Below are 22,387 nucleotides of genomic sequence, written 5' to 3' on the forward strand. Positions count from 1 at the left end.
TGTGCCATGCCAGTACCTCATCTCACGGCAAATTAAAGCAAATTTGTATTTGGTTACTGTGACAAAATGTATCTTCACCAAACCATACTACTACAATATAACTAAATCTATCTCAGATAGCTTGTATTTGTGTGAAAATTGGAGGGTATTAGAAATTACGTTGTCATGCTTTGATGAGCTTTGATAAAAAATTACAAAAAATGACAGTAATTACAAAACTTATTTAAAAAATATGAACAGATTACTTCGATTCTATGGTTTAACCATTACCTGAGCTGGTGCTTTCAGTCATATGCACACAAAGCAAATTATTCTCAAGACATCATAAAAAAAAACCAGATTATTTGATTGCGCAGCATGTGTGCATGTAAGAAGAAAAACAATATTAACAGTAACTTTTATGTAAACATACATATATATGTTTATGTTCATGTGTTAACACCAACTTAAACTGTAAATGTGTTTGAACATGTCTACTGAATATGTCGCTATAATTCCCTCCCAGATAAAACATCCATTGAGTAACATTTCTCCAGTGTTTTCAAAGCAACATTCTTAACATTTGAGTATCAGGAAAACAAAAAATCATTCATCTGTTCCTTTTTCTCTATGGCTAGGTAAGTAAAGCATAGTGGTGAGGTGGCTTGATACATAACAGTTACCAACAATCTTACCCCAAACTGTGTCAGAATCACCACATAGGGACCCATTTTGCATTAATAACAATACAATTGTTACACTTCGGTAGAAAAATCCTGAATTATATTCATTTTTTCACGTGACAAAACATTTAAAGGCAGTTTAATGTGTGTATTTTATTTCTCATTTTGGTTAGGTATAAACGGCACAACGCTTCAACTTTTCTCATCAACACAGTTGGACATCCTGCTATAACGGTTGATGTAATGATACAGATTCTTTCCATGGTAGTTATAAATAAGTATTTAATTAATATTTATGTCATGATTTACACAATGCTTTATTTTTTCCTCCCTAAGCATCTTCATCATTTAGTCCCCATTCAAAAACCTTAAAGACTATAAGCTATAGGTGATGATGATACAATAGAATATAACTGATACTCTTGAAGCAATCTACAGTATAGGTTATTTGATTTAGCTTATTGTGGGTGCTATCCTTTACATTACCACACTGATAGACAAGTATCTGAGTCTCTTAGACTAGCAACTAACAGCGGTTACCCATATCACTGAAGCAACAACAAAAGTCGGGCATATTAACCTGTAGTTTTATGGTACAGTCATTAAAGTATTGCACTAAATCGATACATCATCCGGCGAATGCACTGTGTGAATAGCTTTTTTTAAGTAATCTTTGTTACAGAACTACAATTCGTCTTAAAAACAACAAGAAACAAATCAGCAGTGATTCTCTTTTTAAAGATTAAGACATCATACCTTATACATACATTTAGACTCAACAGTAGCTTCTATGCCATGTATTCCCCCTGAAAGGCTTTGAAACATTTACAATAAACCAGAAAAAAACTGGAATACGATACAGTAACAATCTATACGTCAGATTGACTGGGGTTCACAAAACAGTGATTACCCATTTTTGGAAGAGGTGCTTTATCTTCAATAAAGTACGCGTCACCAATGCAGTTACACAACATAACATAAAAAAAAATGTTAAGTGAGAGTTTAAACAAAAAAAAACAAACAAACAAACAAACAAAGACAGTAACTTTACACAGCATTGTAAGGTCTCCTCATTCACATTCACATTCAACCTTTACAGTTTCAGCATGTGGCACGTCTGGTGTGCTAAGGCTCTCTTGTCTCTGGCTCTGAGTCTGACCCTGAGGTTCATCTGAAGCTGTCTGGCTTCTCTCTTTCGCCAGGCTCTTCTCCAGCGAGTGGCTCTTCTGGTGCTTCTTGAGGCTGGACATGTCGCTGTAGTTCTTCCCGCACTGCTGGCACGTGTACATCTTCTCCTTGGTGTGCACCTGCTCGTGCCGCTTCAGGTGGCCTGCGCGGCTGAAACTCTTGCCGCAGAAGGAGCAGCCGTACAGCTTCTCGCCCGTGTGAGTTCGCTGGTGCAGCTTGAGGCTGCTGGCCACACTGAAGCGCTTCCCGCACTCAGGGCAACCGTAGGGCTTCTCCCCCGTGTGCATGCGCTTGTGGATGGTCAGGTGTCCCGCTTGGCTGAAGGTCTTCTTGCACAGGTCGCAGCTGTACGGTCTCTCGCCCGTGTGGATGCGGTAGTGCGTCTTGAGGTCCCCCATGCCGTTGAAGCGCTTTCCGCACTGGCCGCAGCAGTAAGGCTTCTCGCCCGTGTGGATGCGCTCGTGGATGCGCAGGTTGCCCGCGTTGCTGAACGTCTTTCCGCAGAAACCGCAGCTGTATGGCCGCTCACCTGTGTGCGTGCGCAAGTGCACCTTGAGCTGGTTGTGCTCGCTGAAGCGCTTGCCACAGTGCGAGCAGCAGTAGGGGCGTTCGCCCGTGTGCACACGCTTGTGGATGCGCAGCTGGCCCTGGTGCCCGTAGCTCTTGCCGCACAGGTTGCAGCTGAAAGGCCGCTCGCCAGTGTGAGTTCGCTTGTGCGACTTGAGCAGGTCGGCCCGGCCGAAACGTTTGCCGCATTGGCCGCAGGTGTGCGCCTTCTCACCGCTGTGCGTACGCAGGTGGATATTCAGAGAGCCGACACGGCTGAACATCTTGTTGCACTCAGGGCAGTGGTAAAAACTGGGAGGGGTTTTGGTTTCCGATGCGCGCTGTGTGTCAGCGGACTGCGCCAGGTCCTTCCCCAAAACGTTTTCGTCCAGTGGCTGGCTGTCTAACGGGTTTCTGTCAGAATCTACCACTCCAGTCTCTTTTCCGTCTAGTAAAAACTCTCCACTGGCAGAGAATTCTGCCTCTGCTTCCGAACCAGCCCCCTCTGCGTCCTCCCCTCCACACTCTGCCCTCAATGTCTTTTCAATCTCCATCGTCTCCGAATCCCCAAAGTAGCTGCCTTCATTGTCGCTGGTCCCTAGGTGACTATCAGACACAATGGTGACCCTTACGTCATTGTCACTGTCTCTGGAATCTGAGCTGAGCTGGCCGTGGCGCTCGCCACTACCATACTCCAGCTCTGGTTCCTCTGTCTTGATCTGATTAGCTGCCAGGTTGAGAGGGGACTGGGCCTTGGAGAGGTCAATGGCACAGCCATCTTCCAGGTCAGGGTCAGATTTGATGGTGAAAGTGAAAACCGTACTGGAGTGGCCTTTCGCCCCGTCAGGAAACTGTGGGCCTTCTGGTGGTGGGGGTTGTCTCCTCATCTGAACACAGCCTTCAAACTGGTTGGGCTGTTCTCGCCTTGGCCTCCGGGAGTTGAGCTTTCTCCTGTTTTGGGTGGGCTGCCTGGAGAGCTTCGGCGCGGAGCCACAAGGCACGTCAACACACGCCGGCTCCCCTGGATACTGTTCTACTGATGTGTCCATACAGCAGTCGACAAAATGATTGCTCTCCTTGGCTGAAAAACATGACAGAAATATTTGGGTTTTTTACCCCCAAAAGATGTATGATACTGTCAAACTGTGTCAGATGGCTTAAATGCTACATACACCAAGAAGCAACTTATACTCCTACACTTCCTAGATACACAACTTACATTCTATTGTGCATTTCCAACTCTTTCTGAGTGTAACGAGCAAAATGTGATTGCCTAACTTAAATTGATGTTATTTTAAGAGGTTTTGTCAGGAAAATGTTCATGTTGATGTAGCAGGACCTTGCTCAAGTATCCAAATATATAAATCCAGTTCGGTCGGGTTAAAAGCATATCTGCAAACTCTGTTGGAGGCGGGTCTATGTGAAGCTGTAAGACCGCCCCGTCTGGCAAAATATCTTACTAACTTGACCCCTAAAATAAGTCTACCGGCTTGTGAGATAACGTGCTTTTTCTCAACAACTCAGTGCGTCTCATACTATCCTCTACACAACCATTAGCACAACAATAGTCCATGATAAAACTAAAAGGTTGTTAAAAAGCCAGTTCTGCAGACAAGCAACTACAAACAAACATACACCAGTGTTGACATGAAGAAGGGTTCGCTTGCATGTAAAGGCGTATTCATCATCCGCATACCTTTGCTTGACGACTTTATTCTGGTGTCACTTTCGTACAGCCTGCGCCTAAGATCTTCATTTTCAGTTTCAATCCTTTGAATTTTACCTTGATACTCGGACAATGTCTGCTCAACAGACTCCAGAATGTCACTCACGGTTGCTTTGAATATTTCATTTAGCGACGATTCCAAAAACGATTTTAAATTACTCGATTTCTCCATATCTACAAAAGTAATTTGATAAAGGATGACAGTGCGGTATTTTGATACAATGGTTTATTCCCCGTGAGGGTGTGATCTAGCGTGTGATGCTGCCGTGTACGGAACAAAGCCGTCGGGCACTGTTGACGCACTTGCAGCGACTGATGTAGTTTTGCCGTGACCTGGTTAGAGATCAGCAAAGACTGCCGCCCCTGGTGGCTTGGAGTGTGGAAGTCCCAATAGTTTTTGGTCAGTACCATAGGCCTAAACACACTAACACTAACTAACATTGCCACTTTGTAAAGGGTTTTGCATATATGTTTACATGTAACTGCATAAGTGATCAATTCAAGAGGAAAATCCATCTGTCAAAATCAGACACTGCATAGTGGATATATCAGAGGCTCTACATCCTGGACCCCCCCCCCCCCTCTCCCTGCAAGCCTTCTATTTGTCTTGCTCTAAACTCAACTAACGTGGGGACAATTGTTGTTATTTGTTTTAATCAGCGTATTAAGCACTGTCAGAGATAAGACAGCTCAGAACTGAACATCTATGAAATGATTACTGCAGCGGATTGCATGATTGGGAAGCATAGAGATATAATTATACAGAGCTTTTCATTCATTTACTGCCGTGAGTGACTTCTTGTATTGAGGTAGGGTCATTGCATTGAACACGAGGCGCTAGGCTTATTCATCATGGTGCAAGCACACTCCGGCATTCACACACACGACACACCACCAACAAGTTCGCCCTCTCTAAACACACGCACAGCCCAGACAGGAGGAGAAAACCACGCTAAAGAACACTAAACACACGTCACCACACGTAATTTCCCAAACCAGGAACTGTTGAACTCACCGCTACGATATATTTGCTATTCCAAACTGAACTGGAATCAGTTCCGCTTTGTATGAGCCTATATATAGTACGTTATCTAAAATAGCCGATACTGCCTTTTGAGTACAGTAGCTACACAGTCTCCATGCTACCTGCAAGTTAAACAGCTAGGCATAGGCAGTTTATCAATGTGAACCTACAACTCCCCCGGTAGACTAATATTAGTGCCCCTAGGCTTTGCGCCACCTTTCCTAAACACCTGTCACGCCACAGATGTGCAATCATCATTACGCTTAGCAATCACCTTTGCTAATGAACGCAGGAATGTGGTTTAGGCTACTATGGAGTTCCTTTTCCTACCCCCTCTAGTGGATGGATGAATGGAAGGAATGCAGTTTAAACTTCTCCGTCAGTCAGTCAAATAGCCTCCGGCAATGGGTGTCGGCTCCACTATTACAGGTAGCCTCATCTTTCCGCGTTTAGTTGTCCCCCAATCAAAAATGGTTTTACCTCTGTCGTTGCAAGCTTTTTCACCGCCAGTTATCATTGTCAACGTCCTCTTTTCCATGCCTTTGCAACTGATAGTCGCCTATACGTTGTTTTTGTTACTGTGTCCATGCCCGTGATCCATGACAGAATTACCGGAGGAAGACCAAACATTGGGGCCTGGATGAAGGAAAGAGAAAAGCAGGAAAGTTCTTGTGTAGCTTGCAGGCGTCTCCCCTATGACACCCGCGTGCCGGGTTTGTTATGATTCCGCGGCAGTAAGCCGAACAGCTTCTTCTCTCTATAGGGCTTCGGGAAAACCTTGGGTGTTCAGTTGACGGTCTAGGCGCACACGAACTTGACTTTGTCGTGAATATCAGAGTGGTAAGTAAATGCAGATAATTTGAACCATAGTGCATTGCCGTGTTTAGGACTAAGCCATTAGTTAGTTTCCCACTCCATTCTTTATAGAATATGTTTTAATCATTTGGTGTAGCCTGCGACTAGAACGTGAGTGGCTATGTTACCACGACCGTGTCTTTTAAACAGTAATTATGTTTGTTTTGGAATTGGATTTTTGGATTTCTTATCTCAGCGAAATAATGTAGGCAAATATTCCATTTAATGTGACTTTCTTTGTTATCTTACTTGAGGTGTGGATATAGACATACATCTCTCTCTCTCCGTCTCTGTGTGTGAGAGAGAGATGAACGAAGAAAACACATCTCCATCCTCTTTATGACGGAACTATGACTTATGTGAAAGTCAGCTGCTGAAAATGCTGTCAGTTGCTAAATAGATAGATCTTGTTCCCCTTCTCTATTTCTACTATTTCTACTAACCCTACAAATACAATGCAAACCGCAATGTTCAGCTTCTCTAATGTGTACAGTGCAGCTGATATTTAGACAGTGGCAGAGATCTCAGATTAGTTGTCCCTTGTCACTGTTGCTATACCAAACACTACGAGGAACACCGTGTGTCGAAACTCTCACACGATTTCCTGCCCTTATGCACAGAGTAATTCTTTCTCTGTCATGTCAGTAGTCATGAATAAGGCCTGAACATGTTTATATATGTGTCCATATCTGTGTTATGTATATGTGTGCATGTGTATGTTATGTAAAGTAATACAACATGCAGATGTTACCTACTGTTTATCTATGGTACTGTATGCCATTGTTTGTATGGTTGCAGAGTGTGTAGGGTGGAACATGTGTCGGTGTAATCTTTCATACCTTTCTTCGACAGGAAGAAGAGAAGTGAACATAACCACAGAAAGCTAAAGGGTACATGGACCCGGATGTTGGTTAGGTGATGTGAGTGTCTTGAGAGAAAGTGTGGGTGAGGGAGAGAGAGAGATAGAGAGAAATAAATAATGAAAAAGAGAGAGAGAGTCACCTAAAAAGAGAGAAGTGGATGGAAACACTTGTTCACTGCCTCTTTGTTGTACTGTATTTGCTCAGATCTGCTGGGCTTGCTGTAGGTCCTTAATTCATACTGGGCTTTCAAACAGTCTCATTTAAATATTAATGCCTATATCTTGCAGCACGTTCTCATTATGTGTGTGCATCCAAGCTGAAGGGAGGGACATAGAGTCGACTAAGACAACAGATATCTTATTTTTAAGTATTATTGTGCTGGAAGAGAGAGATATGTGAGCGCGGTAAAGTGACGCACACAAAACACAGCCACGCGACCAGTATCTCACTTAATCTTTGCTTACCACCTTCTCTGCCTCCCCACAGTAGGTTGCAGTGGAGGTTTGTCCTTTGTGGTCAGGAAGCTCAAACGCACCCCTCCATTTCAGCAACAAAAAAAAGGCACATTGCGAAGCACATCCGCTCAGGCTGAAAGGCACAGTCTCGAGATTCTGGTGGCTCCTGACAGATAAACTTAATGTTGAAGAGCATTTTGAATGGACAGTGACCAGTAAGTCCTCTCTCTCTCTTTATTTAGTCATTTGAGTAGGTGATGTTTGAGGATGTTAACTTTGACTAGTGTGGACTGGAGTTTATACTCTCCATTTGCATAGGTACGTGACAATGAGGAAGAGACCTGCCGGTAGTTTAAGACTGATTTTAGTCAGATTTTTTCCCTGTACATTTAAAATAACTTATTAACATTCATTTGCATGTGCCCGTTGACTGATTTTCTCAATAGGAACTATGCTTGGAGAAAGTTAAGTTTGTCACTTATTTGGCGTGACAGGACAACTTGGTATTTCTGCTGTCGCTTGCTAGGGAGTGGCTGATATGGCCTCTCAAAAAGAGGACGTGTTCAACTGCTTTGTCTATTGTCTGTATGTGTCTAGATGTTTGTAGATTGTAGTCAGATCCATTAAAAGTTTGTCATAGTTTAACTAAAAGGTTATTAGGTGTTTGCCAACTTTGAAGATAGAAGGATTATGTGCTTTGGTAACTGTACAAACTGAAACAAATCCTTTTGTATATGTTAAAATGATTGAAGAAGAGATCACAATAGATTATTGTTTAGGTGTTGATTGAAATCTGCTGTGTGATAAAAGGTTTTTATCATTGTTCACCGATGACATTTTTTCTATCTTTCAGATAGTGCAGTGTTGAAGTACCTTCTTCGCTTCTTAGGCTGCGATGTTGCTGTTGTGGTGTTCAGCGGATATCAGAATGAACGCCCCTTTTACCACCCACAAGTGAAACTGAACTTACATCCTTTGCCAAGAGTTAGAGATGGAGGAGGAGGAGCTGAATGGTCCTCATTGCGGAGAATTTCCGAGTTTCCTCACCAACAGCTCAGATGATGGGAATTCCATAGAGCTGTGTGGGGACAGGAGCCTTCATTCTGGAAGCGGACTCATGCCCTGTGATGAACCCGAATCTCTTGCAGCTTACCCCATCACCCTTCCCAGCATGCCTCTCTCCTTCGCCACTGTCCAATGGGACGAGCCCTCCACCCCTACCGACCTCCTATTGCCGGTGACGGACAGCAGCTCTGTGGATGAGCTGAGCTGTAGTGATGGAGTCAGTCCGGACTGGGTCGTGAACCCTCTCTCTCTGGTTTCGCCAACACTCACAGAGTCTGAGTCAGCTGACGGCATGCTGCCTGATGGAAATGGGGTCAGGTTACCACAGTCAGGGATCTCAGACCAGCACACCGATGTCGACCAACAGGTACAGAACTCAGATCGAAAGCCTGAGGCAGTTAAGATGTATTATACCTCTACATTACCAACATTACAGACATGTGCTGACTTGTAAAGCACTTTGAATTACCAACATGTATGAATTGTGCTGTATATAAATAAAGTTGCCTTGCCTTGCCTCTGTAATGAGGATGTTTGCTCCCCTCCTTCTCTGCATTGAATTGACAAGCAGAGTCCCAGACCGGACTTGAACTCGCAACCCATGGGTCATGGTATGCGGGCGTGTTAGCAGGGAGCGTCTGTCACTAGCAGGTCTCTTAAGGTGTTCGGGAGTAAAGTTTACTCACTGCAAAGCACTGAAAGCGCTGGCTACCGTTACACCTCTATATATGTTCATGTGAGAGTGTGACAGACAGTAACAAAGTAAAGCAAAAAGGATCAAAAGACCAAAGATTTCCTTTCCTTGGGGGCAGATATTGTTTAAGTAAGCACCTTGGAGGAAGTGTTTCAGATTTCCAGACAGTAATGGTGTTACTGTGTCTTCATGTCCCTTGCCTCCTTCCTGTGGAAGTGTAACTGTACTAGACTGTGCTGAACATGCTCTTAGGTCTGTGTGTTTCCTGTCATCAGATTAGTTCAGTTTCATGATGAGTGTGAATAGAATGGAATGAGAGCACTGGCAGCTGCAAACCCAAGCCCTCCCTGTTCACACGCCCATGTGTCTGTCTGTCTGTGTGTCTCTCTCTCTCTGTGTCAGCCAGCCTTCTGTTGTGTCTCCCCTGTTTTCCATTGGCCTTTATGTGCTCATGCAGACCTGTCTCTGTGTTGTGCTTCTCATGACAGGCCTGTGATTCTGTGGAGGCAGTGTTGGTGATGAATCTGATGGCGTCAGGTGATAAGGAAGAGACGTCGCTGTCAGGTGATGGAGGTGTTGTACCCCAGATTATTTCCATTAGCACTTAAAGAATGGCTTTCCAGCATACCACCTAATATTTCCTTTTAGAACAATTTTCTTTAGTGTGGTTTGTATATGAAAAGGGTTTTTTGTAGATGTTTCATATAACCCTTTTTTTGGCTCTTTGAGTTAGGCATGTGTGGATGAATTTCTTGGCTGAAACTGTCCCAAAAAGTACTCACTCCTGATAGATTTCTTTTTTTCTCAAAGTGAGGTTAAACTGACTTGCCAGCATTATACAGACTGTATCTAAATATGAAGTTCAGTTTATTTTGTACCAATTATAGTGTTTTAATGGGAGTATGACTGCAGTTTACTCTTTCTATAGTCTCTCTTTATCCAGTTCAGTACACTGGCCTCCCAGTGACACTTGAGTCATTCCATTCCATTTGTGGTTCAGTACATGGAATGTGATATCAATGCCCTGAGGCTGTGGTCTGACTGTATTAATGAGCGCCATTGTGTTATAGAGATAAGTCAGCATGAAGAGCACACAGTGGAAGAGATGGGCCCAGCAGAGGCCGATTGCACTGAGACATCCAAGATCCCAGAATGCACTGGTGATTCAGAGACTCCTGATCAGCGAGGGAGGTTGTCAACTCCAGGAATGGAAGAGAACCAGCCACACCCGGAGACATTCACAGCGACAGAGGCACAGCAGCAACAGGGCTGCAGTACAGATGGAGGAAATGATGGTGAGATAGTGGAGGTGGACGATGAGACACTGGAGGAGGACGAGAGGGAGAACACATCGAGTGACTCAGCTCAAGATGGAGAATGTGTGGGGACAGACAGCAGTTTGGGCTGTGATGAGGACACAGCATTGTGAGTATAACTATATATAACACTCTACACCTGGCATGCAAATTATGTATGTACAAGTATGTAGAAGTAATTATGCTTTACTTACAGACCATTATAATGTGCTTAACTTTTTATACTTGTAAAATATTGAATTGTTATGGTTAAGATGTGTAATGAAGTCTTAGTTTACCTACAGCTTTTAAGTAAGAACTTAATGTACAGTATGCTGCGATTTGTTTGGTGGAGATGTTTAGCTGTACAATAATAGTGTGTATTCGTATCGTTTAAAGGGAGCAGCCTGTACTGATCCAAGAGAACACAGACACAGAGGAAATACCACTGTCAGGGCAAGACGAACAGTGTAACCCTGATGAAGAGTCCATGTCTGTGGACCAGATGATGCCAGAGCCTACCGAGCATCAGGAATGTCTCCAGCCCCCAGAGTGCGAGTCAGACAGTCAGGCAGATTCGTCACAGCTGTGCGGCCGTACGGAGCAGGGGGAACCTCCCGAGGCAGGAGATGAGCTCCGGCCTGAGAGTGGCCCAGAGGAGACTTCAGCATGTGAGGAGGGGTTGGACAGGGGTCAGGGGTCGAAGGTCACTCAGCTGACGCATGGAGGTGAAACATCCTCGTTGACTGAGCAGGAGAATGAGGAGTCACTAGAGGGTACTTTAGAGACTGAAAGGACTGAGACGGGCCGACCTTCTGAATGTGTAGAGGGCGGAGAGGTGGAGGAAAAAGAACCTGAAACGGCAGAGTGTTCAGAAGAGACGGAGGACCAGCAAGAGGTGGAGAACATGGAGGCTGAGGAGCAGCAACAGATCCCTTTACAGTCAGAGGAGAAAGAGCAGTCACTGTGTTCAGTGGAATCAGAATCCTCAGGGATAGAACCAGCAACAGCACAGGCAGAACAGATGGAGAAGACAGAGGAAGGTGGACCTCCAGATGAGGCAAAACAAACAGAACATCCAAGTGAGACTGTTATGGAGGAGTCAGACATGACCACCAAACCAATAGAACAGTCAGATGAGACTCTGGGAGAAGAGTCAAGCGAGACAAATCAAAATGAAGAGTCCGTCGAGACAAACCATACAGAAGAGACAAAACCGACTGAAGCTAACGAGTCAAGCGAGACCGAAGGAACAAACGAATCAGAACAGATTCCAACTGAACAGTCAGAAGAAGCTGGTCAAACAGACACACCGGAACAATCCGAAACCAAACAGGCGGAGGAGCAAATGGAATCATCGCAACAGACTGAACGAACAGAGCAGGCTGAAAGTGCCCAAACCACCGCACACAGCAACCAACAATCAGAACAGCCTGTGAGCACGGCGGAGGGAGAGGACTCATTAGTGAGACATATGGAGGGGAAGACGGAGCAGTTGGAGGGACAGATGCAGGAGACGGGGGATTCAGGTGTAGCCGTGACGTACATGAACGGAGGTGCGGTAGACAGGGAGGCGGCGCGGACGCTGGCAGAGAAGCTCTTCAGACTGGAGGGCATTCACCGTACAGATGTGGTCCGACATCTGGACAAAGAGTAAGAGTGATGGTGTACACACAGGGACACTTGGGGCTATGTGTGAGGATCATGTCACTGTATTACTGCCAGTCGTGCTTATCCATGCTAATTACGTTCCCTAAAAGCCAAACAAACAAACCATTAAAACAAAAACAAACATAAATGCATGATTGTAGAAGTGATGGACAGTTGTAATGTGATTGTGCTGCCGTACATGTTGATTTATTTACCCCTTTCTTTCACCTGTGGATTGAAGTAGAAAGAGAGAGGAGTGTTTTACTCACGCCATCTCTGTTTCAGTAATGAATTCAGCCGTGCTGTTGGGGAGGAGTATCTGAAATTCTTTGACTTCACAAGTCAAACTCTGGACCAGGCTTTGAGGTGAATTTCTGCTCTGTTGAGTCTGGTCCCTTGTTGATATGATTTGTGTGTGTGTGTGTGTGTGTGTGTGTGTGTGTGTTTGCGCGTGTTTGTGAGAAGAAACAACATTTCATTATTTGGATGATAGGTGACATTTATCTGGCATGCTTCCTTGCGTGTGAGCAGTCTTGTCACACTGAAACCCACTGGTTCTGTGACCTTGTTCCTTCCTGTCAGGGCTTTTCTGAAAGTGGTGGTGTTGATCGGCGAGACGCAGGAGCGAGAGCGGGTCCTGCAGCGGTTCTCCAGCCGCTTCCACGAGTGCAGCCCTCATGCCTGCCCCTCCGCAGGTAACCTCGGAGAGCTCTGGTTCAGCTTTGGCTCAAACTGCAATTCCATGTGATCCGTGGCTAGCGCTCACGCCGGTCATTAGCTATTTATGCCCTATCTATAATGCAGGCTATTCATGCTGTGTCGTTCGTTTTTCCATGGAAACACTGAAAGTGTATTTAGGGGCTTCAAAACACTCTTTTTGAGAAATGTAAACGGGATGGATATCTGTTGCCTAGCTTAAGTGGGTGGATAGCTAGAAGGTGGTCCAAGCTGGTTGGATAGGCAGATGGTGTGTGTTGGATGTGGATGGGTTTCACTTCAAGCAAGGTCATTCTTGTCCCCATAGGAGCAGTTCTGACTCTCACCTGTGCTATGATGCTCCTGAACTCTGATCTTCATGGACAAGTGAGTGAAAGTGCAGTCCTTTCAAATGCCACCACTGAAAAGGAAGTATGCTGTGAATCAAACATACCCTTTGTGTGTATTTAAATACACCGACACATTAGTAACACATTAATAAACCCAAAATGAAATGCCATTTCCGTATATTTGTGTGCAAAGTTTTGTATAGGAAATTTAAGACAGATACAAGTCTCCAACATCTAAAACTACATGTTTAAGTTGCACATTCACACAGTTGCACATGTACAGGAAGCAATTTGACCTGACAACTTGAGTTTCTTAAGTATTATCTCAGCAGTGGTTGCCTTTGATCTGATCTACAGAATGTGGGTAAATCCATGTCACAGTCTAACTTTGTGTCCAATCTGGATGGGATGGATGAGGGGGAAAACTTCAATAAGGACGTGCTAAAGGTAACCTGAGACCTGAACCTTCCCATTAAAGTGAGACTGGGCATGCAGCTTACTATTATTGTTATTGTTTCTGTTCTTAATTCACTATTTTAATACAGTTTTTTGTTAAAAAAAACAACAAAGACATTTATTAAAGAACAAATAAAGAAAGAATAGGAAAACTTCCAAGACTTCCAAGCTAAAGAGTAAATGATAAAAGGTGTTTTCGTGTTTCAGGGCCTGTACAACTCTATCAAGAATGAACCTTTGGAGTGGGCAGTGTAAGTAGAACCTACATAAAATATTCAAGACCACAACGAAACTAGGACTGACTATTGATCTCACCTCTATGACTGTCTGTCTGTGCATGTCTCTCTCTCTCTCTCTTTCTCTCTCACTCTCTCACTCTCTCACACACTCACTCACTCCCTCTCTCTCTCTCGCTCCCCCTCCCTCTTTCTTTTAATTGCTAATGTAATCTTCTTAAGCATGAACTCTGTGATAATATCCATCTACATGGTTGGATTCCTAGAGATGAGAAAGAGCTACAGAGTTCCATGATGTTACCGGAGGATGCAGGTACAGGCACGCTGATGCGCTCGAAGGGCAACCCCTTCCAGAGTGTCCCCCACGACAAGAAGGCCACCGTCTTCCACAAGGGCTTTCTCAAGCGCAAGGCTCATGCCGACATTGATGGCAAACGCAGTGAGTGTGTGGAGAGGGTGGACGGTCGAGGACATAATAGTGGGTCAGTTGTTTCAGTTGTAAATTAAGCGTGCATGCTTGGTGTTAAAAAAACTTTTTTTTACAGCCCCTTGGGGAAAGAGAAAGTGGAAGACCTTCTATTGCGTTCTGAAGGGAATGGTTCTCTACTTACAGAAGGTCAGAGTTCAGCTGTGATGCCATGTCAACCATTTTACCATGCACTTGTTATCTATACAGATCCATGCAGTGAGGCGGTGCTGTTTGTCTGTCTGTCTGTCTGTCTGTCTTTCCATGTCTCTGTCTGCTTCTCTCTCCCTCTCTCTCACTCTCTCGTCATTTGTCTGCCTTTCTGTTCCTGTCTTCTAGTGAGTCTGTCCGTCTGTCTCTATAACTTTGTGTCTTATCTTTTCTATTTCTCTGTCCTCCATCCTGTAAGATTCTTTTCTATATTTAGGCTACTATACTTAATTCTAAAAGGTGGTCTAGTTGGTTGTCTCAATCAAGGAAGCTGGAGCGGTTCGGATCAGAGCCAAAGATATTTATTGTAGCAGACAAGAAATATCACTAAGTACTTTTCTGAGCCTAAGTATTCTAAGTTGAGCAGAGTTCTAAGAGTCGCCGGGCACACGCGGGTGCGTGTCGGGGGGTCGTCTTCCAGGAGATGTTCTTCCTTGTTCCGCGAGTCGCTCTGATCTCTGAGCCTCGGGCACAGGCTAATTTAACTGGGGGCATTACGTAAACCGAATGAAATGCAATCTCTAACACACACACATACACATACATGACCATGACAGTCCATCAATGTCCTTCAGCCTAAAAACCCAGGCGCCAGGAGGAATCCTGCACAACAGATATTTGGGCCTACGGGCCTGGTAGTGGTGGAGGGACATACACAAGATATCTGTACATGAGAAATATCACTGGAATCTAACAATCCGCTCCGAATCCCCTCAGGATGACTACAGTTCGGACTGGCAAAGCTCAGAGGAGGTGGTGAGTGTGCACCATGCGTTGGCTGAGAGAGCTGTGGATTACACCAAGCGGCCATACGTCTTTCGGCTGCAGACGGCTGACTGGAGAGTTTTCCTGTTTGAAGCTGCGTGAGTCTCCTGTGGGCTGCCACAGGCTTTTTAGCTTTTATTTTTATGGACTGTTACTGCAGAAGAATTGCTAAGTAAAAGACTGGAGGTACGGGTTACATTCCTGAGGTGTATAAATATTGACAAGATGTATTGCTGATCACAGGATATCATGATATCCCGTGCCTGTGAGTTACTTTGGATAAAGCACCTGCCTAACAACTGTATGTACTTACGTGAATGTATTTAAAACTTCACATGCAATGTAAATATTAACATTCTGCGTTTCTATCTGGGAGCAGTTCGGTCAGTGAAGTATAGTTATGAAAGGAATGAGAAGCTCTCCTGTTGGCTGAGTTGTTCCTGTCTGTCATAGTTCCACAGAGCAGATGAGCTCCTGGATTGGCCGGATAAACCTGGTGTCCGCCCTGTACTCCTCCCCTCCGTTCCCGGCAGCGGTGGGCTCTCAGCGGAAGTTCTTCCGGCCCATCCTACCTGCATCGCAGTCCTCCCTCACTCTGGTACGGAACATCGAAAACACATGTTCTTCCCCTCTGTGTGGGCCAGAGTTTGTTAAAAAAAGTCAGAAGTTCTGCACTGAATCCCTTCCACAGGAATGTCCCTTTTCTGACAATGGAACTTTTCAAAATTGCAATCCAATATTGGGTCCAATATTGTTACATATAACCAACAAAATAGTAAATCTCCAAGCCACATTATAAAGTTGAAGTATAGTTTACATACACAGTGTTATACTTATCTGTGTTCCTGCTGGGTCCATTGCCCCATTGTGTGTATAGGACAAGCAGCTTCAGTCCCATGCTGCCATGCTCCAGTCCTTCCAGGAGGACCTGGCCCATCTGCAGGAGGGCTTCCCCGAGGGACGTAAGCCCAAAGCCAGGGAGCTGGAGGAGCATAAGATCAAGGAGGAGTACCTTCAGCATGAGGTGTGTGTGTGTGTGTGTGTGTGTGTGTGTGTGTGTGTGTGTGTGTGTGTGTGTGTGTGTGTGTGTGTGTGTGTGTGTGTGTGTGTGTGTGTGTGTGTGTGTGTGTGTGCATCTGAATGAATGCGTTCCACCGGCCTAATATTAAAATGATGTTATCAAATGTGAATTTGATAAAGGTTTGTGTGTGCATGATGGATTTTTTGTGTAATTGCATTCCTATGAGTGAATGTGTCTATTTTGTAGATTTTAGTGTCCATTCTCTGCCATTCTTCTGTGTGTACATGTATGTGAAAGACAGTGAAAGAGAACATTGATGCATGTCTAAATGAAGCCCTTGAGCAAACTTGGCCCTACTGTGTGTTAAGTGTCCTTAGGTGTTATGTTCCTAATTACTTAAGTTCAATACACTTTTTGTGAGTTCATGTTATGTTGGATGTTAACTTGGATGTTAAAGTTAGGGGTAGGTTTAGGTTAAGGTTAGTAACATGGAATAGTGTACTTTCATTAGTGGTAGCAGTGGTATGGTAGTATGTATTGCCTATGTAAGTACACTGTAGGAAGAACACTTAAAGAGCTGCACTGTCAGCTGTCTACCAAAGGCTCTTTCCTTCCTCTTCCCTCTGTGCAGAGATGTCGCTACGAGGTCTACGTCCAGATGCTGGAGGCATGGAGCAGCCTAAAACGTAGTTCCACATCCGGGTTCAATGCAAACGACCTGGGCCTCTTCGATCGCGAGGTGGGCAGAGACACCCACGATGAGGAGGAGGACGAGGCTGACGGAGGGATGAAGAGATCGCACTCCAGCCCCTCGCTCGAGCTGGAGATGGCGCCGCCCCCCGTCGTCAAAGTCAGACGCAACATTTCGGAGAGGCGCACCTACCGCAAGATCATCATCCCTCGACGCAACCGCGAGCTCTGAGAGTGGGGCACAGGAAATCGGACTGCGTGCCACGGTTTCTTTTCAAATCTGACTGCTTCGAGTTTAAGTTTGGAACATATTTCTGTTATTTAGTCCACAGGAACTTACAGCAACATTAAGGCCTCGGAGCGCCTGTGCAGGAAACCACAGGGGGGGAGGAAATTAGACCAAACGGAACTGTCACACACATCTTTTGGTGGTGTGACGCACCATGTGCCATAATTGTACCAGAACTCCATCTTGTCTTGTTTTCCGGTCTCACAATGGTTGTCAGTGCTAAAATGTCTATATACACTCAGGGAAGTTCTCTTCCGGTGCAATATGGTTGTACTCATACCAAAGATATGTTGTTGTTGATGATAACTCTTTGCCCAATTCCAAGCAGTGTTCTTTGCATTTATGCATCGATGTTCTTAGACATCCTGACTTTCGTGGTGTTCGTCAGAAGCCGTTATTATTTATTTGCTTTGAAAAAGATATGTGTAAAATATCTTTGTCGTACATTTGAAATAAACTGTTAAATTGTGTTCTAAGTGAGTTCTTCAATAACTGTTGTTGTTATAGTGCATTGGACTGATGTAATGCTCACTTGCTGCCATCAAGAATGGTTTTGTGGCACTCCTACTATTTCACCACAAGGGGGCACAGGGAGTCAGGAAATGCTGAATGAATGGCAGGTGCCACATCTCTGTGGATTGCTTTAAAAGTATCTGTGTACATAAGCCTTTTGAGAAATTTAATTATATGGAAATTCATCGGTTGTTTGTAATTTTAGTGAACGCTTACTTGCGAAATTATTAGGTTGTGGAGTTATTATAAACATAATTTCAAAACAAAACAAAATAGGGATTGAAATTTGCAGACCGCCACACACTCTCTCTCTCTGTCTCTCTCTCTCTCTCTCTCTCTCTCTCGTCTTCTTTCTGTCTCTATTTCTCCGCTCTCTCTCTTTGTCTCTGTGAAATTGTAATGGTGGCATCATTAATTGACTCTCCTTCTTTTAGAGGGCTTTGCATGCACCGGGGACTGAGTGTTCAGAAGGTAGCCCCATTCCTCCGCGATGTCACTGTTGTTTGTGACACACAGGAATGTGACATGACAATGGGGAATGCCATTAGCCGCTGTCAGCCAGACAAAGCAACTTGGCCAAGCTAACTTGTCACATTTTGGCCTCTGAACCAAATTGTTCTCAAATGGTGGGGGCTTGGTGTCCAAACGTGAACACAGTTGACACACAAGACCCCTTGACACCGTTTTATTTTATTAATTGATTTGACAATTTTTAATTAAAAAGAAAATGTCTTTCTCATCCTATTTCATCTGCTACTCATCCGGTTTTAATTTGTCTCCGTACATTTCCTCTCAGGGTTATTTGATATCCTGCGATTTGACTGACAGCAGCCCATTAAGATAAGCTGAGATTGTTACAGATTGGCCAGGATGATTGTGCTGGAATGATGGATTGCACCTGCAGGGCCCATTGCATTGTGGGGGCTTGTGTCGGGGTTGCTGATATCCCGGGGACCTCGGCGCTCAGATAACCTGAATGCGAGGTGTTGATGTGTAAACACCTCGTTAGGGACGAGCCAATGGGCTCATCGCAGTGTCAGCGCTAGGATGGAGTGCTTTTTTATGGGGGGGGGGGGCATTTGCAATCTCACTTCCTCTTTTTCCTTTCTTTTTTTCAATCTTAGGGGACATTTGCAATTTGCAATCTCACTTCCTCTTTTTCCTTTCTTTTTTTCATCCCCTGTCCTTTGACCGCTCCTGATAAATACACGCTCTGATTTCATCCATTTGATCATTGAGCAAAAAAAAAAAAAACAATAGACAGAAACACCAGATGCTATGTGAAGATGTCCCCTTTAATTGTCCACCCTCACTTCTCCTTACAGTAACCCTATTCTATTAGGACAGCAGTCCCAGCTGCACCACCAGACCGAAACACCTCGACCCAGAGACAGCCTCTCCACCCCTCCTCGAGCCAGCGGCCCCCTGGAGCATGTCAGGGGTCCCGTCAGGGCTTTCGAGTGCCATCTGACTAGATCTCCACACCACTTCTCTCCTCTCCTGAAGAGACCGGTGGCCTTCCCAGCCCACTAAGGAGGGGGCCTCATCTCAAGGCCGCAGGCCCACAGTCCCGGGTCCTTCTCTGCTAGGGCCTCTCAGGCTGCTCTCTGGGCCCATTGTCCTTCTCTCAGCGTCGCTCTGGAGGGCCATTATGGCGGCCGGTCAGGCCTGGTTGAGTAATTAAAAAGGCAAGGGGCAAGAGTGTTGTGTTCATTAAGGGCTTGGACCACCATACGGGGGTAAGAGTGGACACAGGCTTAAAATAATAGTAAAGAAAAACAGTGCCTCCTTGTCAACCCCCCCACCCTTTCTCCATGTCTCCCCTGCTAACACCTCCCCCACATGTGCACTCACACACAGACAGACACACTCGCACACACTCATTCTCTCTATCTTCCATTCCATTGCTTTTTTTTGGTCTGAACCCCACTCCTCTCTTTCCTTCTCTTTATTCCCGATCCAGCTCTTTTTCCTCTCAATCCTTCATCATTTCACATTCTCTATTATCAGACATGCTTACAGGTTAGCTTGAGAGCTCCCTTATTGTATCACGCATCTCATACCATTGCAAGGTAAACCAACACACTCGTCCTCTCTCCTCTCTTTTCACTCTTTCCTCCTCTCCGTCTGTTTCTCGCTCTCGCGCCTGCCCGTAATATCCCTCCCGACACACATTCTCCATCTGCTAGCGACGCCTTGCACGCTCTACTTGGTACTTTTCATCTTTTCACTGCGGTAATCCTCCATTGCGTCCACTTCTAATGTTCTTTTGTTTTTTCTTTTATTCCATTGTGTCTCTTTTTTTTGTCCTAACCATCACCTCGCACCCACTTTTCCTTTCTCTCTCTCTCTCTCTTCCTTTCTCTCTCTCTCTCTCTCTCTGACCGCTCTCTTGCACTGTGTTTGTCTTAGGCTGTCTCTTGTCGTGGCTCGACTTGCTGGGGACTTTGCTGCCGTTTTTTTTCACTGAGCCTATGTGTCTGGCCTCTCTGAGGGCTCTTGAGGCTGTGTGGAAGCGTCTGTGGACAGAAACATACACCACGGAGAAGCTGTGAGATTTTTTTTTAACCATACGATTTATACAAAACCCCATGGTTTCCCTTTCTACCAAAACAACCTTTAGGTTTTTAGCTTTATATACATCCCTCAAGAAATATTTTGGTAACACTTTCTATGCACCCGGTATCTATAAATCATAAAGCAAATGTTTATAAAGTATGCATGATGCATCATAGCGACTGACATAAGCCTATATAAATATTAATAAATAGTCATGACTGCACTCATAAAGCGTTACGATGTTGTAGTGTTAGCCATTATAGCTTGAAGTATCACATCTATTATTAGTGAAGCTTGTTTGGAGTCACAGCATGATCCATGAAGAGCATTTGATTAATAGACAGCATTTGACATAAGGCAAATATGTCATCAGTGCCATTATCAAGAGGTAAAATAAGCTTTATTCTCATTTTGACACTTCAAGCTGTAAGGTTTTATACTATAACATTGTAACGCCTACAGTGCAATCATTTCTATTTATAAATAATTATAGACTTATGTCAATCATTTATGAATGTATTTATTACGCATTTTGGATTTTGGATTCATAGTACATCAAACAATTTCATGCCACCCCATATTTTTTTTTTTTTAATACACACTTTTTCTTTTTTGTCCTCTTCTTTCGTTAAGACCACTTCTGCCTGCCATGCATCTAAGCTGTTCCTGAAATACACTGGAATGTTGTTGTCTTTTCGTGTCTCAAAAACCCAGACACTGGCATTTTATTTGCCAAGCAGACCCCTCTCTAACACACTTGTACTCCGGGGCCTGCCGCATAATGCCGGTCTTTATGTAAGCCTTTGTGGTGGCTGGGCTCAGTCACACTGGTGGAGCAGTTCAGGTAAAGTGCCTGGCTCAGGGGCATGTCACCCATTGACCTCGCATTGCCCTTGCCCCCTGGCCATGTTACTTCCTCCACTCTGGCTCTCTTGAGCTGTGTGTGTGTGTGTGTGTGTGTGTGTGTGTGTGTGTGTGTGTGTGTGTGTGTGTGTGTGTGTGTGTGTGTGTGTGTGTGTGTGTGTGTGTGTGTGTTTGTGTGTGTTTTTCATATGCCTTTCAGAGGACACATTGGGAAACACTGGGTGTGAGACGCAGTGTAGCGAAACCGCAGGCCCTTCATGTGGCCGCAAGCAGGAGCGGCAGCAAGAGCAGCCCTTTTTCACATTCTGTTTGCGCAAGTGGAGAGAAAACACGGGGACTGAGGTAGATTACACAGCAGCTTCACCCAAATCCCATAACAGGAAGAACACACAGACTCAGTGTCATGGAGTCATGTTAAAGTGTTAAAGCACCTTTCTTTCTTTTCTTTCTCAGAGGCTGTTTTATGACTGTGAGGGGACAGTCCTTAAGTGTGGAGTTCAGACCTGTCTCCTAAGGGCAGTATCTGATACCTGCTAGTTATTTCCAGGTAGTGCAAAGAGAATACTCTCTATCTCTCTCTCTCTCTCTCTCTCTCTCTCTCTCTCTCTCTCTATCTCATTTTCTCTCTCTGTCTTTCAATCTCTCTCTTTTTTCCTGTGTGTGTGTGTTATTGTGTGTGTGACAGAATCATGTCCGGAAAGGAACTGCTTTGTCTTCTTGTCTTCTGCTTTTTTCTTTCTGTTTTTCCTGATGACTTTGGTCAATGGGGCTTCCGGCCCCTAGGGTTCTGCTGAAATGATTTGGTCAGGCAACACAAGTTTTCTTAGGAGTTAGGATTCCTGGCTTTTTCTTTCCTACTGAAACTTTACTGATGTATTTGTCCCACACCCAGTATAAACACACATACACACACACACACACACAAGCCTCTATCATAGCTTTTGGAGGTCAGCGCAAACAATCCACTGTCAGTTTACAGCTTCAAAGCCGCACTGTGGCCAAATATAGATATAAACCTTTGATGTCCACATGGCAAGACTGAGAATTGTTTATGATACTGGACATCAGCTAGAGAAATATTCTAGCCAGTCGGCAGCCATTCCAGGACAATGATCTCACTTAGGGTTGTTTTGAGCCTGTTTAATGATCTCGGGGGAGAAAAGAGGGGAGGAGAGAACTTCTCTCTAATAAACGGACAGGGTTCACATTAATGACCGATGTGCTCCCCCAAATCAATTAATGAGGAGCT

The 22,387-nt window shown here is 44.7% G+C and overlaps 2 protein-coding genes across 9 annotated transcripts; one reads left to right on the forward strand and one right to left on the reverse strand.

Annotated features, from left to right (window-relative positions):
- Positions 1–800: 800 nt before the first annotated feature.
- On the reverse strand, positions 801–5,753 carry LOC105901502 (zinc finger protein 436). Of its 3 annotated transcripts, none has more exons than XM_031577517.2 (2): positions 5,627–5,753; positions 801–3,477 (listed from the first exon to the last, which is right to left on the reverse strand). In XM_031577517.2, exons 1-2 carry the CDS (start codon positions 5,682–5,684, stop codon positions 1,733–1,735), a joined length of 1,803 nt encoding a protein of 600 aa, XP_031433377.1. In that variant the 5' UTR covers positions 5,685–5,753; the 3' UTR covers positions 801–1,732. The 3 variants fall into 3 exon arrangements, with proteins under 3 accessions (XP_031433377.1, XP_012684464.1, XP_031433376.1); XM_012829010.3 differs by lacking the exon at positions 5,627–5,753 and adding an exon at positions 5,138–5,509; XM_031577516.2 differs by lacking the exon at positions 5,627–5,753 and adding an exon at positions 4,093–4,628.
- An 81-nt stretch (positions 5,754–5,834) lies between these two features.
- LOC105901412 (PH and SEC7 domain-containing protein 4) lies at positions 5,835–17,672 on the forward strand. Of its 6 annotated transcripts, none has more exons than XM_031577511.2 (18): positions 5,835–5,990; positions 6,854–6,921; positions 7,351–7,534; positions 8,173–8,751; positions 9,567–9,651; positions 10,149–10,503; positions 10,773–12,026; positions 12,309–12,389; positions 12,606–12,718; positions 13,048–13,106; positions 13,427–13,516; positions 13,733–13,776; positions 14,028–14,200; positions 14,307–14,377; positions 15,155–15,300; positions 15,656–15,800; positions 16,080–16,226; positions 16,855–17,672. In XM_031577511.2, exons 4-18 carry the CDS (start codon positions 8,311–8,313, stop codon positions 17,143–17,145), a joined length of 3,495 nt encoding a protein of 1,164 aa, XP_031433371.1. In that variant the 5' UTR covers positions 5,835–5,990; positions 6,854–6,921; positions 7,351–7,534; positions 8,173–8,310; the 3' UTR covers positions 17,146–17,672. The 6 variants fall into 6 exon arrangements, with proteins under 6 accessions (XP_031433371.1, XP_031433375.1, XP_031433373.1 ...); XM_031577515.2 differs by having other exon boundaries at positions 9,567–9,642; XM_031577513.2 differs by having other exon boundaries at positions 8,209–8,751.
- Positions 17,673–22,387: the final 4,715 nt, after the last annotated feature.

The sequence above is a fragment of the Clupea harengus genome, chromosome 12, assembly GCF_900700415.2.
Source record: "Clupea harengus chromosome 12, Ch_v2.0.2, whole genome shotgun sequence".
NCBI lineage: Eukaryota > Metazoa > Chordata > Actinopteri > Clupeiformes > Clupeidae > Clupea > Clupea harengus.

Coding starts and splice junctions, on each gene's coding strand:
- LOC105901412 (XM_031577511.2), top strand. CDS start 8,311: ATGGAGGAGGAGGAGCTGAATGGTCCTCATTGCGGAGAATTTCCGAGT. Junction 12,027..12,308: donor GTCCGACATCTGGACAAAGA/GTAAGAGTGATG, acceptor TCTCTGTTTCAG/TAATGAATTCAGCCGTGCTG. Junction 14,201..14,306: donor CGACATTGATGGCAAACGCA/GTGAGTGTGTGG, acceptor TTTTTTTTACAG/CCCCTTGGGGAAAGAGAAAG.
- LOC105901502 (XM_031577516.2), bottom strand. CDS start 4,294: ATGGAGAAATCGAGTAATTTAAAATCGTTTTTGGAATCGTCGCTAAAT. Junction 3,478..4,092: donor AATAAAGTCGTCAAGCAAAG/GTATGCGGATGA, acceptor CATGTTTTTCAG/CCAAGGAGAGCAATCATTTT.